This window comes from Ranitomeya variabilis, chromosome 2 (genome assembly GCF_051348905.1).
Source record: "Ranitomeya variabilis isolate aRanVar5 chromosome 2, aRanVar5.hap1, whole genome shotgun sequence".
Taxonomy (NCBI): domain Eukaryota; kingdom Metazoa; phylum Chordata; class Amphibia; order Anura; family Dendrobatidae; genus Ranitomeya; species Ranitomeya variabilis.
Genome location: NC_135233.1, coordinates 630,969,794 through 630,994,670, shown reverse-complemented (window position 1 = coordinate 630,994,670; position 24,877 = coordinate 630,969,794). Strand labels below are relative to the sequence as shown.

Below are 24,877 nucleotides of genomic sequence, written 5' to 3'. Positions count from 1 at the left end.
ACATTAAAACTGTTTATCATTGTTAATAGACTGCTTCAGTGTATAGTGGGCGAGAGGGGGGGGCGGGGGATAGATCTGTGCTGAAATAATGCCGATCTCCATTTTTTTTTCTTTCCCGCATTTACAGTGGGGCAGTGCAGTCTCTCAGCAGTGCACACACATGTGATGCACACAAGCAAGGGTATGTGTCATTGGCTGTGTATGTCACATGCCCTATAAGAACCAGCCATTTGCCCCGTTGCCCCCATTTCCTCACTGCTGCAGCTTAGTGTTAGACGGCACCGCTGCTGCTGTGGGCGCTATACAGACTAAGAGTCTTTTTTGTGAGCGAATTTTCAGAGAGATAGGTTTAGGGAGTCGGGAGGAGTCGGGACTAGTTGTAATATCAGCCCTTTTCAGGGTAAGTTACAGCAGTTCCTAGCACTTTTTGCCAGGCAGGTCTGTGCCAGTGCTGTGCAAGTGTTTGTCACAGCATTTGGTGTAATCTAGCTCAGCCAATCCTTTTGGGCTAGTAGCATTACCTGATAGTCATCTGAGTAGCCCGCCTGTGAAGCTAGCTACACCGCTTGTGTATCTAAATTTTTACTGCATCTAACCCAGGAAATCGTTTTGGTGATTAGTAGCAGTGTCTGCACGTCAGCAGAGTAGCCCGCATGTGAAGCTAGCTACACCACCTGTGTATCTAAATATTTACTGCATCTAACCCAGTAAATCTTTTTGGGCTTAGTAGCAGTGTCTGCACATCAGCGGAGTAGCCCACCTGTGAAGCTAGCTACACCGCCTGTGTATCTAAATTTTTACTGCATCTAACCAAGTAAATAGTTTTGGGCCTAGGAGCAGTGTCTGCACGCCCGTGTATCTAAATTTTTACTGCATCTAACCCAGTAAATGGTTTTGGGCCTAGGTGTCTACACGTCAGTGGAGTAGCCCGCCTATGAAGCTAACTACACAGCCTGTTTATCTAAATTTTTTAACGGCATCTAGCCCAGGAAATCCTTTTGGGCCTTGTAGCAATTTCTGCTACTCAGCAGAGTACCCCACCCATGAAGCAAGCTACACCGCCTGTTGATCTAATTACTAATTTTTATCTGCATCTAGCCCAGGAAATCGTTTTGTACCTAGTAGCATTTTGTGCTACTCAGCAGAGTACCTCACCCATGAAGCAAGCTACACCTCCTGTTTACCTAAGTACTGTTTTTTCACTGCTTCTAGCCCAGGAAATCCTTTTGGGCCTAGTAGAATTTTGTGCTACTCAGCAGCATACCCTACCCATGAAGCAAGCTACACCGCCTGTTTACCTAAGTACTATTTTTTAACAGCATCTAGCCCAGGAAATCCTTTTGGGCCTAGTGGAATTTTGTGCTACTCAGCAGCGTACCCCACCCATGAAGCAAGCTACACCACCTGTTTACCTAAGTACTATTTTTTAATAGCATCTAGCCCAGGAAATCCTTTTGGGCCTGGTAGCAATTTCTGCTACTCAGCAGAGTACCCCACCCATGAAACAAGCTACACCGCCTGTTGATCTAATTACTAATTTTTAACTGCATCTAGCTCAGGAAATCGTTTTGTACCTAGTAGCATTTTGTGCTACTCAGCAGAGTACCTCACCCATGAAGCAAGCTACACCGCCTGTTTACCTAAGTACTGTTTTTTCACTGCTTCTAGCCCAGGAAATCCTTTTGGGCCTAGTAGAATTTTGTGCTACTCAGCAGCGTACCCTACCCATGGAGCAAGCTACACCGCCTGTTTACCTAAGTACTATTTTTTAACGGCATCTGGCCCAGGAAATCCTTTTGGGCCTAGTAGCAATTTCTGCTACACAGCAGAGTACCCCACCCATGAAGCAAGCTACACTGCCTTCTTCCTTTCTCAATCTAACCCCTCGGCTCTGGGGTGTCCACTCTCCCTCTAGCTCTCTCCTTCTCACAGGTGGACTACCGCGTGTATTCACACTGTGGTGAATCTTTTGGGCCCAGGTATAAGAAGTTGTCGAGGTAATGGATAATATGTGCCGCCTTAGAAACGTCCATGACGACACATTCGAGGAAGCAACTAAATGCCTCAAACAGCGATCTATGTAGTATGCTCCTTCACAGAAGCAGCCTAATGGAAGGACACTATTCGGAGGCACAGGTAGTAAGCGGAACGCCCCCTCAATGTTTGTTTTGGCCATTAGGGTGCCCCTTCCCAACTTCTTGACCCACCTGATTGCCTTGTCAAAGGAGGTACAGTACATAGTTCCATGTTGTCGATGTTGTAGTTTACTGACCTGCCCCTTGGATATGACAAATGGTGGATTAGTCTGAATGTATTGGGTTCCTTTTGGCACAACTTTTGGCACAACCCCCAATGGGGGTACCACTACGTCTTCTAAGGAAAGTGTACTGAATGGACCCGCCGCCATTCTACCTAAAGATATTTATTGTTTTATTTTTTTTGTCACGACGTCTGGGTGTTGGTAGGGTGATTTTAGATTTTTACTCCTGCCTTTCTTGATTTTAGAAGGGCATGATATGCCTATATCTGTGTCTCCTCCTCCTTTTACTCCTCCACCTCTTTTCTTTTCGCATGACTATATGTAGTTGTGACTTTTCCATGTTTTTGTTGTGTCTTCTGAGCAGTTTGTCAGCTTTTGGACACCTTTTAAGGTGTTTTCTATGTGTTTTCTATATGTGTGTTTGTATGTGTTTGTGTTTGCCTGCCATTGGTTTCAATGGGGTTCAACGGTGTTCGTCGAACGTTCGATGAACATTCGTCGAACACGCCCCAGTTCGACGAACCGAACTCAAACACGCCCCATTTCGACGAACCGAACTCGAACACTAGGGGGGTGGCTCAACACTACTCATAAAGTCCTATGGCTTCCAGTACCATCTATATGCTGATGACACTCAGATCTACCTCTCTGGCCCAGATGTCACCTCTCTCCAGAATCCCAGAGTATTTATCAGCCATATCCCTTCACTGGCTCCCAATTTTCCATGGTATCCAGTTTAAACTACTAACACTGACTTACAAAGCCATCCATAACCTTTCATCTCCATATATTTCAGAACTAATCTCCCAATATCTTCCCTCATGTAATCTGTGATCCTCCCAAGACCTCCTACTCTCCTCCACACTTACTCGCTCCACACCCAATCGCCTTCAAGACTTCTCCCCAATATCCCCATCCTCTGGAATTCTGTTGCCAAACACATCCGATTATCCACCACATTTGCATCTCTCAGATGGTACTGTACATGAAAACCCATCTCTTCAAATAAACTTGCAACCTGCAATGACCATGCTGCCATCTCAACACCATCGGAGCTACTGCAACCCCCAACCTACTGTCTCCTTTCCCATAATCCTGTAGAATGTAAGCCTGCAAGGGCAGAGTCATCTTCCCTCTGTATCAGTCTGTCATTGTTAGTTTGTTTACTGTAAGTGATATTTGTATTTTGATGTAACCCCTTCTCTTGTACAGCACCATGGAATCAATGGTGCTATATAAATGTATAATAATAATAATAATAATAATAATAATAATGATAATAGAGCAAACTTTCAGTTCAGCTTTTTCTCATAACTAAAGTTTATAATATGTTTTATTTCTCCAGACAGATAGTTCGTGGTCAGTCAGCACATAGTATCTTGTTACATAATCTTACATATTGTAAAGACCATTATTATGAGTGGGGCAAAACTGCACAATGTCCTGTGCCACAATTTTCTGGCAGTAATCCTCTGGTAAGAATGACATTTGTTATTGATTCCAGGATTTATGCAATTATAGGATTAATTTCATGAATGTGTGTATATCGCAATTAAATACAATTGTTTAATAATTGATTAATTTTAAGGGATTTTCCAGGAGAATATTCAAAAACAATAAAAAATACAAATATATGTACACTTATAAATGTAACTTTAATTGGCAAAAACACTTGACTAGGTCAAGTGGGCGGTCTTGTCATTGATTGACAGCTACAATTACGCAATAAAAGTTGCTAATAACTGATAGCACCGCCCCCACTGGACCAAAAATCCCAGATAGAGCAGATTTATAAATCATTACAGCACAGATAATATTGAATCCTTTCTCCAAAAACTAAATAGATTTTTTCCTTAGCTCCTAATGCTCTAAAACATGTTGCCTGCAGATATAACTGCATTTTAATGGTGACAGGTTAATTTTAATAAATTGAATCTGTGCAGTCTATCTGTAATCCTAGCCAGGACTGTTGTGCTGACAGCATTTTGTAGGCATAAATGACAACTATGGTATTCAGAGCTTGTTGTGCGATGGTAGAGGAGGGCTTTTGTGTTGTTCCACAATTTCCTGCTGATGCTGCTGACACTGTTTTTCTCCAAAATTTTATCAGGCAGACCGAGCAGCACAGGCATGCTCAGCTGTGTTACATACATTGTAGGACAGATTTCTGATGTATAACAGGATGGCTTCCATTTTATCTTGCTTTAGTGATTATTCCTAGACAATAGAAGCATCTTTTATTAATTAAAGTTATTTATGAATTTATTTGCAGTTACGTTTTGTTTATTTATATATATATTGACTTGTTTTGCATTTTTTCCAGTAAACCTTTTAACTATCTATTTAAAAAAGAAAATTTGGTGTAAAATAACTAAACTAAATAACTTAATATTGATAGAATAATTGTATATACAGTTCCTTGAAAAAGTATTCATAGTCTATTAACTTTTCCACGATTTTTCATGTTATACCAACAAACAAATGTATTTTATTGGGATGGTATGTGATATCCCAGCACAAAGTAGCAAGTATTTGTGAAGTGTAAAAGAAATGATACATGGTTTTCTAAATATTTTAAAAATATAAATTTGAAATTTGTGACATGCGTTTACATTCAACCCACTGAGTCAATAATTTGTAGGACCAGTCTCTTAAGGTATGTCTCCAGCTTTGCACTTCTAGAGACAGGCATTTATGACAGTAATTTTAAGTCTTGCCACAAATTCTCAATGGGAGTTACTGTAGGTCTGACTGTGACTGGGCCATTCAAACACATGAATATGATTTTGATCTAAACCATTCCATTGTAGCTCTGGCTGGCAGTATATTTAGGGTCATTGTCACTCTGGAAGGTAAACCTATGCTCCAATCTTTTGCAGCCTCTAACAGGTTTATTCTGGATTGCCCTGTATTTAGCTCAATTCCATTTACATCTCTCTGACCACCTTCTCTGTCACTGCTAAAGAAAATCATCACCACCCAACATGATTCTGCCACCACCATGTTTCATGGTGGGGATAGTGCTTTCAGGGTGATGTGCAGTGTTACTTTTCTGCCACAAATAGCATTTTGCATTTAACCCAAAAAGTTCTACTTTGGTCACACCTGACCAGAGCATCTTCTACTACATGGTAGCTGTGTCCCCCACTTTTATTTTTGCAAACTGCAAACGTGACTTCTTGCCAACACCCACTAGCCACCACGTCTAAGCGCAGCTTTAGAGACCTGTGGTGACATGATTGAGGTTACTGATGATCACAGGCAGTGGTTCTCATGCTCAGCTCAGTTTTGCTTGGGTTGATGACTAAGCGGTGGCATTATGCCAACGCTCAGCCATGCAAAACAGATGAAGTAGAGTTGGGCTCTTTGTGGGACAAATGGATCATCGGCGGACAAGTTAGGAATATGGTGTGTTTGGACTGTTGGAACGCACCAAATAATCATGATATGAGATGATATTAGGTGCCTTTGCAGTCCGGGGTCCACCATGCAGCTAAGACACCTGCCGCTTGATAATGACGGACTATATGGTGGTATAATGTGAGTACACACACGGGTTAGCTTCACCCAGTATGAATGAAGCGAACCCTGTTGCGTCACAGGGTCGCGATACCGCTCAGAGAGTGCATGCAAGGCGACACAGAACTCTGCCCCAAGACTCAGGGTAAGAGTCCCTTTAGATCTCTTGTGCTCGACACCGCGACTGTGGTGCCAGGGAATCAACTTAAACTAAACATTTACCGCACAGGAGTGCGTGCAGCGCCACTCTGGCGGACGCTGCTAACTAGAATCAGTATCTTGTGCTAAAGTGTAGGATAGCACTGTTGGGCTCTAGGTAGCTCTACCATTCGTGAGCAGGCAACAACACTAGGGATGGGAATGATTTGGAGCTTTCAACTATCGACAGGCATTGTCAGGACTCTGAACATTTTTTATTACCTTTTGTGCATTACTGCCCTTTTCCAAGATGGCGTCTTTGGTCTCATGTGCACTGTGTCTTCCTGCTATAAAACTCCACCCCAGCCTTCAGTCTGTGCTACAGTATTCTGCCTTGCATCCAGCTCCTGACTCTGATGACTCCCTGGCTACATACCTGCTCCTGGCGACCTGTGTGGAGATCCTGCTACTCTGCTCTGAGTTCCTGCTGCATACACCAGCTTCCAGTAATCCTCTTTCATCTACTGCTCGTGTTTACTCCTATCTGCATTTGCTGGACATGTAAGCTGTTGCTGCTCTGCTTAAACCTGAGATTATCACCCAGGCCTTCCTGGTTGAGATAAGACATTGCTTGAACTGCCTTATAAGCATATCTATCTATAGTACAGACCAAAAGTTTGGACACACCTTCTCATTTAAAGATTTTTCTGTATTTTCATGACTATGAAAATTGTAAATTCACACTGAAGGCATCAAAACTATGAATTAACACATGTGGAATTATATACTTAAGAAAAAAGTGTGAAACAACTGAAAATATGTCTTATATTCTAGGTTCTTCAAAGTAGCCACCTTTTGCTTTGATGACTGCTTTGCACACTCTTGCCATTCTCTTGATGAGCTTCAAGAGTTAGTTACCAGGAATGGTTTTCACTTCACAGGTGTGCCCTGTCAGGTTTAATAAGTGGGATTTCTTGCCTTATAAATGGTGTTGGGACCATCAGTTGTGTTGAGCAGAAGTCTGGTGGATACACACCTGATAGTCCTACTGAATAGACTGTTAGAATTTGTATTATGACAAGCAAGAAAAAAACAGCTAAGTAAAGAAAAACGAGTGGCCATCATTACTTTAAGAAATGAAGGTCAGTCAGTCTGAAAAATTGGGAAAACTTTGAAAGTGTCCCCAAGTGCAGTGGCAAAAAACATCAAGTGCTACAAAGAAACTGGCTCACATGAGGACCACCCCAGGAAAGGAAGACCAAGAGTCACCTCTGCTTCTGAGGATAAGTTTATTTGAGTCACCAGCCTCAGAAATCGCAGGTTAACAGCAGCTCAGATTAGAGACCAGGTCAATGCCACACAGAGTTCTAGCAGCAGACACATCTCTACAACAACTGTTAAGAGGAGACTTTGTGCAGCATGCCTTCATGGTAAAATAGCTGCTAGGAAACCACTGCTAAGGACAGGCAACAAGCAGAAGTGACTTGTTTGGACAAAAGAACACAAGGAATGGACATTAGACCAGTGGAAATCTGTGCTTTGGTCTGATGAGTCCAAAATTGAGATCTTTGGTTCCAACCACCATGTCTTTGTGTGATGCAGAAAAGGTGAACGGATGGACTCTACATGCCTGCTTCCCACCGTGAAGCATGGAGGAGGAGGTGTGATGGTGTGGGGGTTCTTTGCTGGTGACACTGTTGGGGATTTATTCAAAATTGAAGGTGTACTGAATCAGCATGGCTACAACAGCATCTTGCAGCGGCGTGCTATTCCATCCGCTTTGCGTTTAGTTGGACCCTCATTTATTTTTCAACAGGATAATGACCCCAAACACACCTCCTGGTTGCAGCTTCCAGAAAGAGACACTGAAGGAGAACTTTATTGCAGAGAGGGTGAAAGAAGTCGTAGCAGAGGAGTGGATACCAGAAGGGGATCAGCCCTACACAGGCTGCCTCCTTCTGAGGTGCAGGATCCCAGTAGCCAGAACACCGAGGGAGCAACAATCCTTTATGCCTTGCTCCAGAGACCGGCAGGACAGCTAATGTCACGTTACCTGTCCACCCCTACACCCAGGAGGCAAGGTGGCACCCCTTAGAGGCTGGGGCATGATAGAGTCCCTATAAACCGCCTCAAGCCACCGGTCATACGGGTTTGTCATATCCATCTGGGGGACAGAGAGAGAGAGACACACAACATCTACAACATCTGTGAGGACCTTTTGAGAAGCTTAGCAGTAAGGGACTACAACACTGCAGCGCTAGAGGAAGGCTAATGATTTCCACCTGGACAAGGGAACTCTGGACTTGCCTCCAAACCGGCTGGACTCTGTCTGCCCGGTGATCTGGTGCTCTGTACTGTGGATGCTGAAGTCTTCAGTAAAGGTAAAGAGACTGCAACCTTGTGTCCTCGTTCTTCTCTGCGCCTCTCACCATCCACCATCTACACACCTTGAATCCCTGGGGATATACTTCACCTGTGGGAAGGTATACCATCTAGCTGCCATAACATCACCCCAGCAGACCCCTTAAAGCAGCGTCGGTCACAATGACCGAATACCACAGGTGGCGTCTTGAACATGCCCCTTAAAGACCTTTCCCTTTTACACGGGTGTCCCAGGGCTACTGACTGGGTCAGCCACCGTGACATCCCCCTGTGAACCGAAGGACCAGGTACTGAGTACCCCATGGCCCCATGGGGGCGCTCCAGCTTTGGCGTCATGAACAGGATCTACTAAAGCTTGAAAAATCGGGTCATGTGCGCCTAGAGACTGTGCCACAACTGTGCCTAACCATGATTTATGCTGAAAGGCTGTGTGACTAATGAACTGTCATTTGCCACCAAAAATTGCGGCCAAAACCGCCGCCATTTCAGCGCCACGAGGAGGGCTGTAGAAGAGGGGCATGCCATCATGGGTGGGAGCTAACTGAGTAGCACGAAAAATAATGGCCGCCCACTCCAAGTACTACTGTACCATGCGGACATGTCCATCAGCAACAGAGATCCGCCTCCTGATCCTGAATGGTGGAAGAAAGAGAAAGAAGAAGCTCTGCCCCGAAGGAGAGAGCGGGAAAGGGATGAGAAGCCAGCAAGAAGGAACATGGAGGACAAGATGGCGAGCGGCCAGGACCCGGAGCGTGGGGTGGAAGCCGAGGATTCCCCCAGCTACCAGGATCACGAGCCTTACCCAATGTCCGTAGGCAGCATCGTCTGGTCCGGAGCGGGAAAGAAGATCCGGCGCTCCGGAGCCAGAAACAGCGGCACTGCTGAAAAAGATGGCAGCACCGACAAAAGACCTGCAGCCCGCACCTTTGACCCCAGCGGAGCCGGAAAGTGAGACGCCGTTGAAGAAGATGACAACACCGCGGCCTGTCCTGCGATCAGCGACTGCAGCTTCAGCAGAGGAGCCGACCGGCACCGGAGGGACTGCGTCTGAAGCAGGTATGAAGAACGACCCTGCCCCAGTGACCGACCACGCTTCAGTGACTGCTACTGACCCTGCTACAGTGACTGATCTTACCGCTACCGACAAGTTGCTGGTAGGCCTGCTCCCACCATAAGAGAAAATAAAAAGAAAGAATATGACTGTAAATAGTTCACTGTTAACTTTTTGCTACATAAACCCGACCTGGGTTATTCTGTAAAGGGGTCCCATGTTAAAGGGATCCTCTGTTTACAGAGTTTCGTTTTGCTTCAAGGACATTTGGATAATGGACAGTGAATGGTCCACACACTTTCCATTGCACATTGTTGGCACCCACAAGGTGCACCTTGGTTCTGCCCACTTGCCGGCGTGGGTAGGGCTGGACTTGCTTGTAAATAGTTTGCACCTTCTTAAAGGGGCTTCCTACTGGTTTTACAAAGGAAGCTTTTACAGAGACTGCTTCTTAAAGAGACTGTTTCTAATCTTGTTGTGAGAACTGCTTTGTTTTTCAGAGACATGAAGAAAAACCCGTTGGTGTGGCAGAATTCCGTGTCGGGATACATGCCTTGTAGCCTGCCCAAGCCAACGTTGGGGTTAATAACAGGTCCCTCGCTTCGTTCCTGTTGTTACAGTATTATTGATTTGAGTATTGATATTTTGCACTACCTCATTGAATTGTTTGAATCCTTAAAGGGAATGTGAATTATTGTACTTTGCCAGATTAGACTTGAATACAGATAGAATTGTGTTTTACATAGCCGATCGTATGTAACTGAAATTATAGAGCAATTTGAATAAATTGAGAGAAAATGCAGTGAGCCCGTGGGGGTGATAGACTGTCCTTCACCTGAAGAAGAGTAGAAATAATCAGATGGTGATTTGCACTTGTATAAAGAAAAATGCTTGATTTGCACTTAAGAGATAGTATACCCGTAGAGGGTACTTGTGTTTCATAGCTAGCTTATAGTTATATTGTTTTATGACCAGATAGTGCGAGCACAATGTAAATATGTTTTTGTTATGCAACGTTCAAGAGTCCTCACCTCCCATAAAGGGAAGCATCGGTTAAATTAACTTGTTTTATTGTATTTCAAAAATTTGTATGTCTTTTGCTAATGTATTGTTGTTTTCTTTTCCCAGTCTGGGAGTACTGGATTCAATTGGGAGGGGGGGGGGGGGAGTGCTGCACCCCAGGGTCCTGGTCATTGCAGTAATGTCATTTTCCTCTAGGGGAGAGTGATGTTACGTTTGGAGGCATAGAAGGATAACTGCATCCAGGTTTCACAAACATGCAACACATTTCACACTCCAGGCCACCAGGGGGAGCTCTGCTCCTATTTATTAGGTCACTCCCCACAGTTTGGTAAAACTGGTGACCTGTAGGGAAAGTTAGTTAGTTGCTGGCTGAGCTTCGCTCAGGTAGTTGGTCCCTGGCAGGGGTGGGATCCTGTCGGAGATCGAGGAAGAAAGACATGGAGCTGTGCATGCCCTGAGAGCTGCAGCTTCCAGAAAGAGACACTGAAGGAGAACTGTATTGCAGAGAGGGTGAAATAAGTTGTAGCAGAGGAGTGGATACCAGAAGGGGATCAGCCCTACACAGGCTGCCTCCTTCTGAGGCCCAGGATCCCGGTAGCCGGAACACCGAGGGAGCAATGATCCTTTATGCCTTGCTCCAGAGACCGGCAGGACAGCTAATTTCATGTTACCTGTCCACCCCTACACCCAGGAGGCAAGGTGGCACCACTTAGAGGCTGGGGCATGATAGAGTCCCTATAAACTGCCTCAAGCCACCGGTCATACGGGTTTGTCCTATCCATCTGGGGGACAGAGAGAGAGACACAACATCTACAACATCTGTGAGGACCTTATGAGAAGCTTATCAGTAAGGGATTACAACACTGCAGCGCTAGAGGAAGGCTACTGATTTCCACCTGGACAAGTGAACTCTGGACTTGCCTCCAAACTGGCCGGACTCTGTCTGCCCGGTGATCTGGTGCTCTGGACTGTGGATGCTGAAGTCTTCAGTAAAGGTAAAGAGACTGCAACCTTGTGTCCTCGTTCTTCTCTGCGCCTCTCACCATCCACCATCTACACACCTTGAATCCCTGGGGATATACTTCACCTGTGGGAAGGTATACCATCTAGCTGCCATAACATCACCCCAGCAGACCCCTTAAAGCAGCGTCGGTCACAATGACCGAATACCACAGGTGGCGTCTTGAACATGCCCCTTAAAGACCTTTCCCTTTTACACGGGTGTCCCAGGGCTACTGACTGGGTCAGCCACCGTGACATCCCCCTGTGAACCGAAGGACCAGGTACTGAGTACCCCATGGCCCCATGGGGGCGCTCCAGCTTTGGCGTCATGAACAGGATCTACTAAAGCTTGAAAAATCGGGTCATGTGCGCCTAGAGACTGTGCCACAACTGTGCCTAACCATGATTTATGCTGAAAGGCTGTGTGACTAATGAACTGTCATTTGCCACCAAAAATTGCGGCCAAAACCGCCGCCATTTCAGCGCCACGAGGAGGGCTGTAGAAGAGGGGCATGCCATCATGGGTGGGAGCTAACTGAGTAGCACGAAAAATAATGGCCGCCCACTCCAAGTACTACTGTACCATGCGGACATGTCCATCAGCAACAGAGATCCGCCTCCTGATCCTGAATGGTGGAAGAAAGAGAAAGAAGAAGCTCTGCCCCGAAGGAGAGAGCGGGAAAGGGATGAGAAGCCAGCAAGAAGGAACATGGAGGACAAGATGGCGAGCGGCCAGGACCCGGAGCGTGGGGTGGAAGCCGAGGATTCCCCCAGCTACCAGGATCACGAGCCTTACCCAATGTCCGTAGGCAGCATCGTCTGGTCCGGAGCGGGAAAGAAGATCCGGCGCTCCGGAGCCAGAAACAGCGGCACTGCTGAAAAAGATGGCAGCACCGACAAAAGACCTGCAGCCCGCACCTTTGACCCCAGCGGAGCCGGAAAGTGAGACGCCGTTGAAGAAGATGACAACACCGCGGCCTGTCCTGCGATCAGCGACTGCAGCTTCAGCAGAGGAGCCGACCGGCACCGGAGGGACTGCGTCTGAAGCAGGTATGAAGAACGACCCTGCCCCAGTGACCGACCACGCTTCAGTGACTGCTACTGACCCTGCTACAGTGACTGATCTTACCGCTACCGACAAGTTGCTGGTAGGCCTGCTCCCACCATAAGAGAAAATAAAAAGAAAGAATATGACTGTAAATAGTTCACTGTTAACTTTTTGCTACATAAACCCGACCTGGGTTATTCTGTAAAGGGGTCCCATGTTAAAGGGATCCTCTGTTTACAGAGTTTCGTTTTGCTTCAAGGACATTTGGATAATGGACAGTGAATGGTCCACACACTTTCCATTGCACATTGTTGGCACCCACAAGGTGCACCTTGGTTCTGCCCACTTGCCGGCGTGGGTAGGGCTGGACTTGCTTGTAAATAGTTTGCACCTTCTTAAAGGGGCTTCCTACTGGTTTTACAAAGGAAGCTTTTACAGAGACTGCTTCTTAAAGAGACTGTTTCTAATCTTGTTGTGAGAACTGCTTTGTTTTTCAGAGACATGAAGAAAAACCCGTTGGTGTGGCAGAATTCCGTGTCGGGATACATGCCTTGTAGCCTGCCCAAGCCAACGTTGGGGTTAATAACAGGTCCCTCGCTTCGTTCCTGTTGTTACAGTATTATTGATTTGAGTATTGATATTTTGCACTACCTCATTGAATTGTTTGAATCCTTAAAGGGAATGTGAATTATTGTACTTTGCCAGATTAGACTTGAATACAGATAGAATTGTGTTTTACATAGCCGATCGTATGTAACTGAAATTATAGAGCAATTTGAATAAATTGAGAGAAAATGCAGTGAGCCCGTGGGGGTGATAGACTGTCCTTCACCTGAAGAAGAGTAGAAATAATCAGATGGTGATTTGCACTTGTATAAAGAAAAATGCTTGATTTGCACTTAAGAGATAGTATACCCGTAGAGGGTACTTGTGTTTCATAGCTAGCTTATAGTTATATTGTTTTATGACCAGATAGTGCGAGCACAATGTAAATATGTTTTTGTTATGCAACGTTCAAGAGTCCTCACCTCCCATAAAGGGAAGCATCGGTTAAATTAACTTGTTTTATTGTATTTCAAAAATTTGTATGTCTTTTGCTAATGTATTGTTGTTTTCTTTTCCCAGTCTGGGAGTACTGGATTCAATTGGGAGGGGGGGGGGGGGGGAGTGCTGCGCCCCAGGGTCCTGGTCATTGCAGTAATGTCATTTTCCTCTAGGGGAGAGTGATGTTACGTTTGGAGGCATAGAAGGATAACTGCATCCAGGTTTCACAAACATGCAACACATTTCACACTCCAGGCCACCAGGGGGAGCTCTGCTCCTATTTATTAGGTCACTCCCCACAGTTTGGTAAAACTGGTGACCTGTAGGGAAAGTTAGTTAGTTGCTGGCTGAGCTTCGCTCAGGTAGTTGGTCCCTGGCAGGGGTGGGATCCTGTCGGAGATCGAGGAAGAAAGACATGGAGCTGTGCATGCCCTGAGAGCTGCAGCTTCCAGAAAGAGACACTGAAGGAGAACTGTATTGCAGAGAGGGTGAAATAAGTTGTAGCAGAGGAGTGGATACCAGAAGGGGATCAGCCCTACACAGGCTGCCTCCTTCTGAGGCCCAGGATCCCGGTAGCCGGAACACCGAGGGAGCAATGATCCTTTATGCCTTGCTCCAGAGACCGGCAGGACAGCTAATTTCATGTTACCTGTCCACCCCTACACCCAGGAGGCAAGGTGGCACCACTTAGAGGCTGGGGCATGATAGAGTCCCTATAAACTGCCTCAAGCCACCGGTCATACGGGTTTGTCCTATCCATCTGGGGGACAGAGAGAGAGACACAACATCTACAACATCTGTGAGGACCTTATGAGAAGCTTATCAGTAAGGGATTACAACACTGCAGCGCTAGAGGAAGGCTACTGATTTCCACCTGGACAAGTGAACTCTGGACTTGCCTCCAAACTGGCCGGACTCTGTCTGCCCGGTGATCTGGTGCTCTGGACTGTGGATGCTGAAGTCTTCAGCAAATGTAAAGAGATTGCAACCTTGTGTCCTCGTTCTTCTCTGTGCCTCTCACCATCCACCATCTACACACTGGGAAGCCCTGGGGATATTCTTCACCTGTGGGAAGGTATACCATCTAGCTGCCATAACATCACCCCAGCGGACCAGTTAAAGCAGCGTCGGTCACCCTGACCGAATACCACAGGTGACGTCACGAACATTACCCTTGAAGACCTTTCCCTTTTACACGGACGTCCCAGGGCCACGGACCGGGTCAGCCACCGTAACATCCCCCTGTGAACCAAAGGACCCGGTACCGAGTACCCCATGGCCCCATGGGGGCGCTCCACATACATCCACACACACAAGTTTACATTAGCGCATGGCAGAGCGGTCATGAGAACCTTTTATAGTAGTAGTGCTCCGGGATCTTCCTGATGGTCCAATAGGAGCCGCAACAGGACCTGAGCATGTGACCCCCGACCCCCAATGGGAGGTCATCCCATGGGCATGCTCAGTGTGGGAAAAGCAGGACTTAGTCCCTGAAATGCCTGCTAACTACTGATCAGTGCTGGCTACAAAGGCAGAACCTGGAAATGTAGCAGTACCCAAGTGCACAGTATCAGATTGAGCCAGACGCTGGGATCAACATCTCTGCTGAGCAGGTTCTACTGCGGCTGCAGGAGAATGGGGGACTGCAGTGGACATGATTCGAGATTCCCCCTGTGTAGCGGTGGGAGCTCGACACCTAACATGATGTTTTTTTATTTTTAATTTTACATTAATAAATAGGCCGAGGGTGGAGAGTGTTTATTTCAAAGTAAGGACTTTTTTCTTTTGTGTGTCTTTATTTCATTTTCACTATGGTTTTAGTAATGGTTATGTCTTATGGAACCCTTTCCCATTACTAATCCCTGGGCTTGATGAGAATTGACATTACAAAGCTAACATCAACCCCACAAAAATTACCCTACTTACATTAGTGCAAGAGGGAAGAGGGAGGCTAAGTGCCAGAATTGGTGCATCTTATGGATGCGGAATTTCTGGGGTGGCTGAAGGCTGATGTTCTTAATCTGGGAGGGGGCAAATATCCATGGCCCCTTCCTAGGCTATTAACATCTGTCTGCAGCTGTCTGTTTAGCCATTTATGGTTAGCAACTATAGGCAGGACCTCAAGTAATTTTTTTGGGGTCTCCCCTATAATAACCAGTTAAGGCTAAGCAAAGAGCTCTGAGCTGCCATGAATAGCCTGCTAACCTTTATGACTATTGGCTCCTTCTCAGAATATTAACATCAGGTAACTTTAGTTCACAGCTTCCGAGTGTTCCTGCAGCTGGAAACACCAGTAATGTTAAAGTGTCCCTAAAAGTTTCCCATGAGGTTTCTGGGCCTCAAAGCTGCCTGGAGACTTGGTAGCTTTGAACTCTGGTAACCTTTACCTGAGTTCACAGCCACTGGATTTCACGGTAACTCGAGTGCCGGACTGATGAATCCCTCAGTGGCGAGTGCCAGACTTGCTCATTAGTCTGGCACTGGCGCTGCGCAGCATTAAAACCAGCTGCTATGAACTCAGGTGCAGCTCCAATGCATTTAAATAAATAATAGAAAAAAATGGTGTGGGGTAGGGTTGAGCGACTTTCATTTTTTTAAGATCGAGTAGGGTTTTGGGAAACCCGATTTTGTCCAGAGTCGAGTCGAGTGCAGTCGGCCGATTATCGCTAAAAGTCGGGGATCGACCGAAACACGAAACCCAATGCAAGTCAATGGGGAAGCATAGTCGGCAGTGAGTGGAGGCCAGGAAAACACCTACAGTGCCCATTTTAATGCCAAAAACATCCATTCTTGTTTCTGAAGCTTGCCAATCTTAATTAACTGTATAATAATAGTTGGGCATAGGGAATTGGGGGAAAGTTGTGGGGGGAGTAGGGCTGGCTCAAGTTTTTCGTGGGCCCAGGAAATGCGGACTACGTCACGGCGGTGTTGCAGGGAAAGGTAAGTATTTAAAAGTTGCAAGTGCTGTGATCCTGAGCAAGCAGGGGGGGGGCCCACTCGTTCGCATTGCCACTGGCACAGGGCCCCTCAAAGTACGGCGGTGTGTTTGCATGGCGGGGGCGCCTCCCACCAGCAGCGACACTTTTGCGTACTCTGAGGGGCCCTGTGCCAGTGACGTCGCCAACGAGTATGCCCCCCCACCTGATGAAGGAACCTGCACTTTCATCTGCACCTTCCTCTTTGTCCCTGTGTAAGGTGGTATAACATGCGGGAAGGGGAACCTTACTTTCAGCAGGGACAGATTCTGGCTGTGTAGAGTACAAGGGGAATGTAGTGGTCTAGGTCAATGTACCAGCAGACTCATTTAGCAGTGGCTGGGCAATGGGCAGGATGAGGAGGAAACAGATATAGGGCCAAAGAATAAAGTAGGCTACATGCAGTTCAAAATTGGTAACAGGACTAAACAGGCGGCATTGCTTTGTTCAGTGGAGTAGCAAACCCAAGAGCAGCAGACACTGTTTCAAGGGCCTAACCACACTAGTAGGCCAAATGCAGTTTAATATCTGATAGTATAGGGCGAAAGCCAGAATGTGGAAGCTCAGCTTTGTTCAGTTGAGGACAACACCAGGGAGGGGCAGACACCTTTAGTAGGCCGGAAAAGCCTATTGCATTTTTTAAAATGGTAATTTGGAGCAGAAGGTTGAAGCTCAGCTTTATTTAGTTGAGGGCAACACCAGGCAGGGGCACACAGACAGACACCTTTAGTAGGCCGGAAAAGCCTATTGCATTTTTCAAAATGGTAATTTGGAGCAGAAGGTTGAAGCTCAGCTTTATTTAGTTGAGGGCAACACCAGGGAGGGGCAGAAGCCGTTAGTAGGCCCTAACCACCATTTTTTTTTTTAAAACCACTTAATGAGAGCCGGAAGGTTGAAGCTCAGCTTTTTTTAGTTGAGGACAACACCAGGGAGGGGCAGAAGCCGTTAGTAGGCCCTAACCACCATTTTTTTTTTTTAAAACCACTTAATGAGAGCCGGAAGGTTGAAGCTCAGCTTTATTTAGTTGAGGACAACACCAGGGAGGGGCACACAGACAGACACCTTTAGTAGGCCGGAAAAGCCTATTGCATTTTTCAAAATGGTAATTTGGAGCAGAAGGTTGAAGCTCAGCTTTATTTAGTTGAGGGCAACACCAGGGAGGGGCAGAAGCCGTTAGTAGGCCCTAACCACCATTTTTTTTTTTAAAACCACTTAATGAGAGCCGGAAGGTTGAAGCTCAGCTTTATTTAGTTGAGGACAACACCAGGGAGGGGCAGAAGCCGTTAGTAGGCCCTAACCACCATTTTTTTTTTTAAAACCACTTAATGAGAGCCGGAAGGTTGAAGCTCAGCTTTATTTAGTTGAGGACAACACCAGGGAGGGGCAGAAGCCGTTAGTAGGCCCTAACCACCATTTTTTTTTTTAAAACCACTTAATGAGAGCCGGAAGGTTGAAGCTCAGCTTTATTTAGTTGAGGACAACACCAGGGAGGGGCAGAAGCCGTTAGTAGGCCCTAACCACCATTTTTTTTTTAAAACCACTTAATGAGAGCCGGAAGGTTGAAGCTCAGCTTTATTTAGTTGAGGACAACACCAGGGAGGGGCACACAGACAGACACCTTTAGTAGGCCGGAAAAGCCTATTGCATTTTTCAAAATGGTAATTTGGAGCAGAAGGTTGAAGCTCAGCTTTATTTAGTTGAGGGCAACACCAGGGAGGGGCAGAAGCCGTTAGTAGGCCCTAACCAAAGTTGAAGGCCAAATGCAGTTTAATTTCTGATACTATAGGCCGAAAGCCAGAAGGTGGAAGTTCCGATTTAGACAGTGGAGGACAATTTGAATTAGGGACTGCAGACAGACTTAGTAGGCTGTCCCCTGTGGACCATGCATCCACCACATTAACCCATTGCGCCGTAATGGACACGTAATCTTCCGTGGCCATGCCTACAGGTCCATGCGTCTGTTGTCAGGTGCACCTTTGTACTCACAGATTGCCAGAGTGCATGGACAATGCGGTCTTCTACATGCTGGTGGAGGGTTGGGATGGCTTTTCTCGCAAAAGAAGTGTCGACTGGTTAGCTTGTAGCGTGGTACAGCGTAGTCCATCATGGCCTTATTAATAGTAAATAAAATATATAACTAGGCTCTATGAACTTTTAAATAGGTTCCAGGGGTACACGGGCAGCATTGGTGTGGTCAGTGGAGGAGTATTGCAAGTAGGGGCTGCAGACAGGCTATCAAAGGCCTAAAATAACAAACAGTAGGCAGTCATGGCAGTTTTACATCGGTTACATGGATACACAGGCAGGCACTCCAGGCAGCATTGTGGTCAGTGGAGGAGTATTGCAAGTAGGGGCCGCAGACAGGCTATCAAAGGCCTAAAATAACAAACAATAGGCTCATGGCAGTTTTACAGCGGTTACATGGATACACGGGCAGGCAACTTGGTGGTGGTGAGTGGAGGAGTATTTAAAGTAGGGACCGCAGACAGGCTATCAAAGGCCTAAAATAACAAACAATAGGCTTATGGCAGTTTTACAGCGGTTACATGGATACACGGGCAGGCAGCTTGGTGGTCAGTGGAGGAGTATTTAAAGTAGGGACCGCAGACAGGCTATCAAAGGCCTAACATAACAAACAATAGGCTCATGGCAGTTTCACAGCAGTTACATGGATACACGGGCAGGCAGCTTGGTGGTGGTGAGTGGAGGAGTATTTAAAGTAGGGACCGCAGACAGGCTATCAAAGGCCTAAAATAACAAACAATAGGCTCATGGCAGTTTTACAGCGGTTACATGGATACACGGGCAGGCAGCTTGGTGGTCAGTGGAGGAGTATTTAAAGTAGGGACCGCAGACAGGCTTCAAAGGCCTAACATAAGAAAATGGGCTGGCTGTAGGCACTTTATAATTGGTTCCAGGGGTACACGGGCAGCAGTGGTCTGGTCAGTGGAGGAGTATTTAAAGTAGGGACCGCAGACAGGCTATCAAAGGCCTAACATAACAAACAATAGGCTCATGGCAGTTTCACAGCGGTTACATGGATACACGGGCAGGCAGCTTGGTGGTGGTGAGTGGAGGAGTATTTAAAGTAGGGACCGCAGACAGGCTTCAAAGGCCTAACATAAGAAAATGGGCTGGCTGTAGGCACTTTATAATTGGTTCCAGGGGTACACGGGCAGCAGTGGTCTGGTCAGTGGAGGAGTATTTAAAGTAGGGACCGCAGACAGGCTATCAAAGGCCTAAAATAACAAACAATAGGCTCATGGCAGCTTTACAGCGGTTACATGGATACACAGGCAGCTTGGTGGTGAGTGGAGGAGTATTTAAAGTAGGGACCGCAGACAGGCTATCAAAGGCCTAAAATAACAAACAATAGGCTCATGGCAGCTTTACAGCGGTTACATGGATACACGGGCAGGCAGCTTGGTGGTCAGTGGAGGAGTATTTAAAGTAGGGACCGCAGACAGGCTATCAAAGGCCTAACATAACAAACAATAGGCTCATGGCAGTTTCACAGCGGTTACATGGATACACGGGCAGGCAGCTTGGTGGTGGTGAGTGGAGGAGTATTTAAAGTAGGGACCGCAGACAGGCTATCAAAGGCCTAAAATAACAAACAATAGGCTCATGGCAGTTTTACAGCGGTTACATGGATACACGGGCAGGCAGCTTGGTGGTCAGTGGAGGAGTATTTAAAGTAGGGACCGCAGACAGGCTTCAAAGGCCTAACATAAGAAAATGGGCTGGCTGTAGGCACTTTATAATTGGTTCCAGGGGTACACGGGCAGCAGTGGTCTGGTCAGTGGAGGAGTATTTAAAGTAGGGACCGCAGACAGGCTATCAAAGGCCTAACATAACAAACAATAGGCTCATGGCAGTTTCACAGCGGTTACATGGATACACGGGCAGGCAGCTTGGTGGTGGTGAGTGGAGGAGTATTTAAAGTAGGGACCGCAGACAGGCTTCAAAGGCCTAACATAAGAAAATGGGCTGGCTGTAGGCACTTTATAATTGGTTCCAGGGGTACACGGGCAGCAGTGGTCTGGTCAGTGGAGGAGTATTTAAAGTAGGGACCGCAGTCAGGCTATCAAAGGCCTAAAATAACAAACAATAGGCTCATGGCAGCTTTACAGCGGTTACATGGATACACAGGCAGCTTGGTGGTGAGTGGAGGAGTATTTAAAGTAGGGACCGCAGACAGGCTATCAAAGGCCTAAAATAACAAACAATAGGCTCATGGCAGCTTTACAGCGGTTACATGGATACACGGGCAGGCAGCTTGGTGGTCAGTGGAGGAGTATTTAAAGTAGGGACCGCAGACAGGCTTCAAAGGCCTAACATAAGAAAATGGGCTGGCTGTAGGCACTTTATAATTGGTTCCAGGGGTACACGGGCAGCAGTGGTCTGGTCAGTGGAGGAGTATTTAAAGTAGGGACCGCAGACAGGCTATCAAAGGCCTAAAATAACAAACAATAGGCTCATGGCAGCTTTACAGCGGTTACATGGATACACAGGCAGCTTGGTGGTGAGTGGAGGAGTATTTAAAGTAGGGACCGCAGACAGGCTATCAAAGGCCTAAAATAACAAACAATAGGCTCATGGCAGCTTTACAGCGGTTACATGGATACACAGGCAGCTTGGTGGTGAGTGGAGGAGTAGTGCAAGGAGTGTCTGTCCCAGTACTCCCAAAATATAAATAGATGTTAATGTCTCGCAAAACAACCAAAACAAAAAAAAAGGTGGCATACTTAGGTACAGGGGTGGGCTCATCTACTGAGTTTCTGACATAGTAATTTGGCAGTAACTATTTAATGGTGCCAATATAGGACACAGACACAGACTACTTTAAGTTGCATCATAGATGTCTACAAATTTGTATTGTCAGTGCCAGACATTGAATGATGTCAGCGAATAGACTAAAGATTGGTGGAGCTGTGCGACATAATTTTGCACGTGGTAGAGCACATTTTGAGCTGGGGTAGGGGGGAACTCTCTTGAGGCCGGCGGGACCGCCCCAGGGCCCCTCATGTTACAACGGTGTGTCTGACGTTGGGTGCGCACCACCACCGCCAGAGACACTACATTGTACTATGAGGGACCCAGTAGCAATGCCGTCAACCAAAAGCGAGCACACCCACCTCTTCAGACAAACAGCAGTCTCACGGGTGCTTGCGCCAAGTCGCGATACCACGGCCCCGTGTGGGGAGTTTTGCCATTTAGGGAGGTGTAAACATGTCGTATGCTGTACAATCAGCTGCAGCAAATTAGACATTAGAAAAGTAATTCACAGGCAAGAGCTTTTCATAGGAAAGCTAGGTGTCGGCCGGGCAAGGTGGGGCAAAAGATTTCGAAATCCAGTTGTGGTTCATTTTAATGAATGTTAGATCGTCAACATTTTGGGTAGCCAGACGAGTCCTTTTTTCGGTTAATATTGAACCTGCAGCACTGAATACTCTTTCTGATAGGACACTTGCTGCCGGGCAAGCAAGCTCCTGCAATGCATATTCTGCCAATTCTGGCCAGGTGTCTAATTTGGAGGCCCAGTAATCAAATGGGAATGACGGTTGAGGGAGAACATCGATAAGGGATGAAAAATAGTTAGTAACCATACTGGACAAATGTTGTCTCCTGTCACTTTCAATTGATGCAGCAGTACCTGTCCTGTCTGCGGTCATAGCAAAATCACTCCACAACCTGGTCAGAAAACCCCTCTGTCCAACGCCACTTCTGATGTGTGCACCCCTAACACTCCTAGTCTGCTGCCCCCTGGAGCTCGTGTGAGAACGATCACGTGCGCTGTGTGCTGGGAATGCCTGAAGCAAACGGTCAACAAGAGTTGATTGTTTGGTTGCTAATATTAGTTCCAAGTTCTCATGTGGCATAATATTTTGCAATTTGCCTTTATAGCGTGGATCAAGGAGGCAGGCCAACCAGTAATCGTCATCGTTCATCATTTTCGTAATGCGTGTGTCCCTTTTTAGGATACGTAAGGCATAATCCGCCATGTGGGCCAAAGTTCCAGTTGTCAAATCTCCGGTTGTGATTGGTTGAGGGGCAGTTGCAGGCAAATCTACGTCACTTGTGTCCCTCAAAAAACCAGAACCCGGCCGTGACACGCAACCAAATTCCTGTGCCCCCGGGAAAGGTTCGGCATTAAAAATATACTCATCCCCATCATCCTCCTCGTCCTCCACCTCCTCTTCGCCCGCTACCTCGTCCTGTACACTGCCCTGACCAGACAATGGCTGACTGTCATCAAGGCTTTCCTCTTCCTCTGGTGCAGACGCCTGCTCCTTTATGTGCGTCAAACTTTGCATCAGCAGACGCATTAGGGGGATGCTCATGCTTATTACGGCGTTGTCTGCACTAACCAGCCGTGTGCATTCCTCAAAACACTGAAGGACTTGACACATGTCTTGTATCTTAGACCACTGCACACCTGACAACTCCATGTCTGCCATCCTACTGCCTGCCCATGTATCCTCCCACAAATAAATAACAGCACGCCTCTGTTCGCACAGTCTCTGAAGCATGTGCAGTGTTGAGTTCCACCTTGTTGCAACGTCTATGATTAGGCGATGCTGGGGAAGGTTCAAAGACCGCTGATAGGTCTGCATACGGCTGGCGTGTACAGGCGAACGTCGGATATGTGAGCAAAGTGCACGCACTTTGAGGAGCAGGTCGGAGAACCCAGGATAAGTTTTCAATAAGCACTGCACCACCAGGTTTAAGGTGTGAGCCAGGCAAGGAATGTGTTTCAGTTGGGAAAGGGAGATGGCAGCCATGAAATTCCTTCCGTTATCACTCACTACCTTGCCTGCCTCAAGATCTACTGTGCCCAGCCACGACTGCGTTTCTTGTTGCAAGAACTCGGACAGAACTTCCGCGGTGTGTCTGTTGTCGCCCAAGCACTTCATAGCCAATACAGCCTGCTGACGCTTGGCAGTAGCTGGCCCATAATGGGACAACTGGTGTGCAACAGTGTCATCTGCCGATGGAGTGGTTGGCAGACTGCGTTCTGTGGAAGAGCTGTAGCTTCTGCAGGAGGACGAGGAGGAGGAGGAGGAGGGGGTGCGAACGCCTACAGCCAACTGTTTCCTAGACCGTGGGCTAGGCACAACTGTCCCTAAATTGATGTCGCCTGTGGACCCTGCATCCACCACATTCACCCAGTGTGCCGTGATGGACACATAACATCCCTGGCCATGCCTACTGGTCCATGCATCTGTAGTCAGGTGCACCTTTGTACTCACAGATTGCCTGAGTGCATGGACGATGCGCTGTTTAACATGCTGGTGCAGGGCTGGGATGGCTTTTCTGGAAAAAAAGTGTCGACTGGGTAGCTCGTATCGTGGTTCAGCGTACTCCATCAGGGCTTTGAAAGCTTCGCTTTCAACTAACCGGTAGGGCATCATCTCTAACGAGATTAGTCTAGCTATGTGGGCGTTAAAACCCTGTGTACGCGGATGCGAGGATAAGTACTTCCTTTTTCTAACCAGAGTCTCATGTAGGGTGAGCTGGACTGGAGAGCTGGAGATCGTGGAACTTTCGGGTGTGCCGGTGTACATGGCAGACTGAGAGACGGTTGGAGACGGTATTGTTTCCGCCGGTGCCCTAGATGCAATATTTCCTCCTACAAAACTGGTGATTCCCTGACCCTGACTGCTTTTGGCTGGCAAAGAAACCTGCACAGATACTGCCGGTGGTGCGGAAAATGGTGGCCTTACAGTGACGGAAGGGATGTTGCGTTGCTGACTAGCTTCATTGGCCGAGGGTGCTACAACCTTGAGGGACGTTTGGTAGTTAGTCCAGGCTTGAAAATGCATGGTGGTTAAGTGTCTATGCATGCAACTAGTATTTAGACTTTTCAGATTCTGACCTCTGCTTAAGCTAGTTGAACATTTTTGACAGATGACTTTGCGCTGATCAGTTGGATGTTGTTTAAAAAAATGCCAGACTGCACTCTTCCTAGACTCGGATCCCTTTTCAGGGATTGCAGACTGAGCTTTAACCGGATGGCAACGCTGTGCTCCAACAGGTTTTGGCTTTGACACGCGTTTTGGGCCAGATACGGGCCCGGCAGATGGAACCTGTTGCGATGTTGATGCCTGCTGCGGCCCCTCCTCCACCTCCGCTTCTGAACTACTGCCGCCTGCACCCTGTTCCCCCAATGGCTGCCAATCGGGGTCAATAACTGGGTCATCTATTACCTCCTCTTCGAGCTCGTGTGCAACTTCGTCTGTGTCACTGTGTCGGTCGGTGGTATAGCGTTCGTGGCGGGGCAACATAGTCTCATCAGGGTCTGATTGTGGATCTGTACCCTGAGAGGGCAATGTGGTGGTCTGAGTCAAAGGAGCAGCATAGTACTCTGGCTGTGGCTGTGCATCAGTGCACTCCATGTCAGAATATACTTGTAATGGGCATGGCCTGTTAAA

The 24,877-nt window shown here is 47.0% G+C and overlaps 1 protein-coding gene across 1 annotated transcript in view; it reads left to right on the top strand.

The window, feature by feature from the left end:
- NOX3 (NADPH oxidase 3) overlaps positions 1-24,877 on the top strand; it is a 372,062-nt gene that overhangs the window by 232,215 nt on the left and 114,970 nt on the right. The window contains exon 7 of the mRNA XM_077281663.1: positions 3,606-3,735. Coding sequence (XP_077137778.1) covers positions 3,606-3,735 — 130 coding nt within the window. The remainder of the gene's footprint in view (positions 1-3,605; positions 3,736-24,877) is intronic.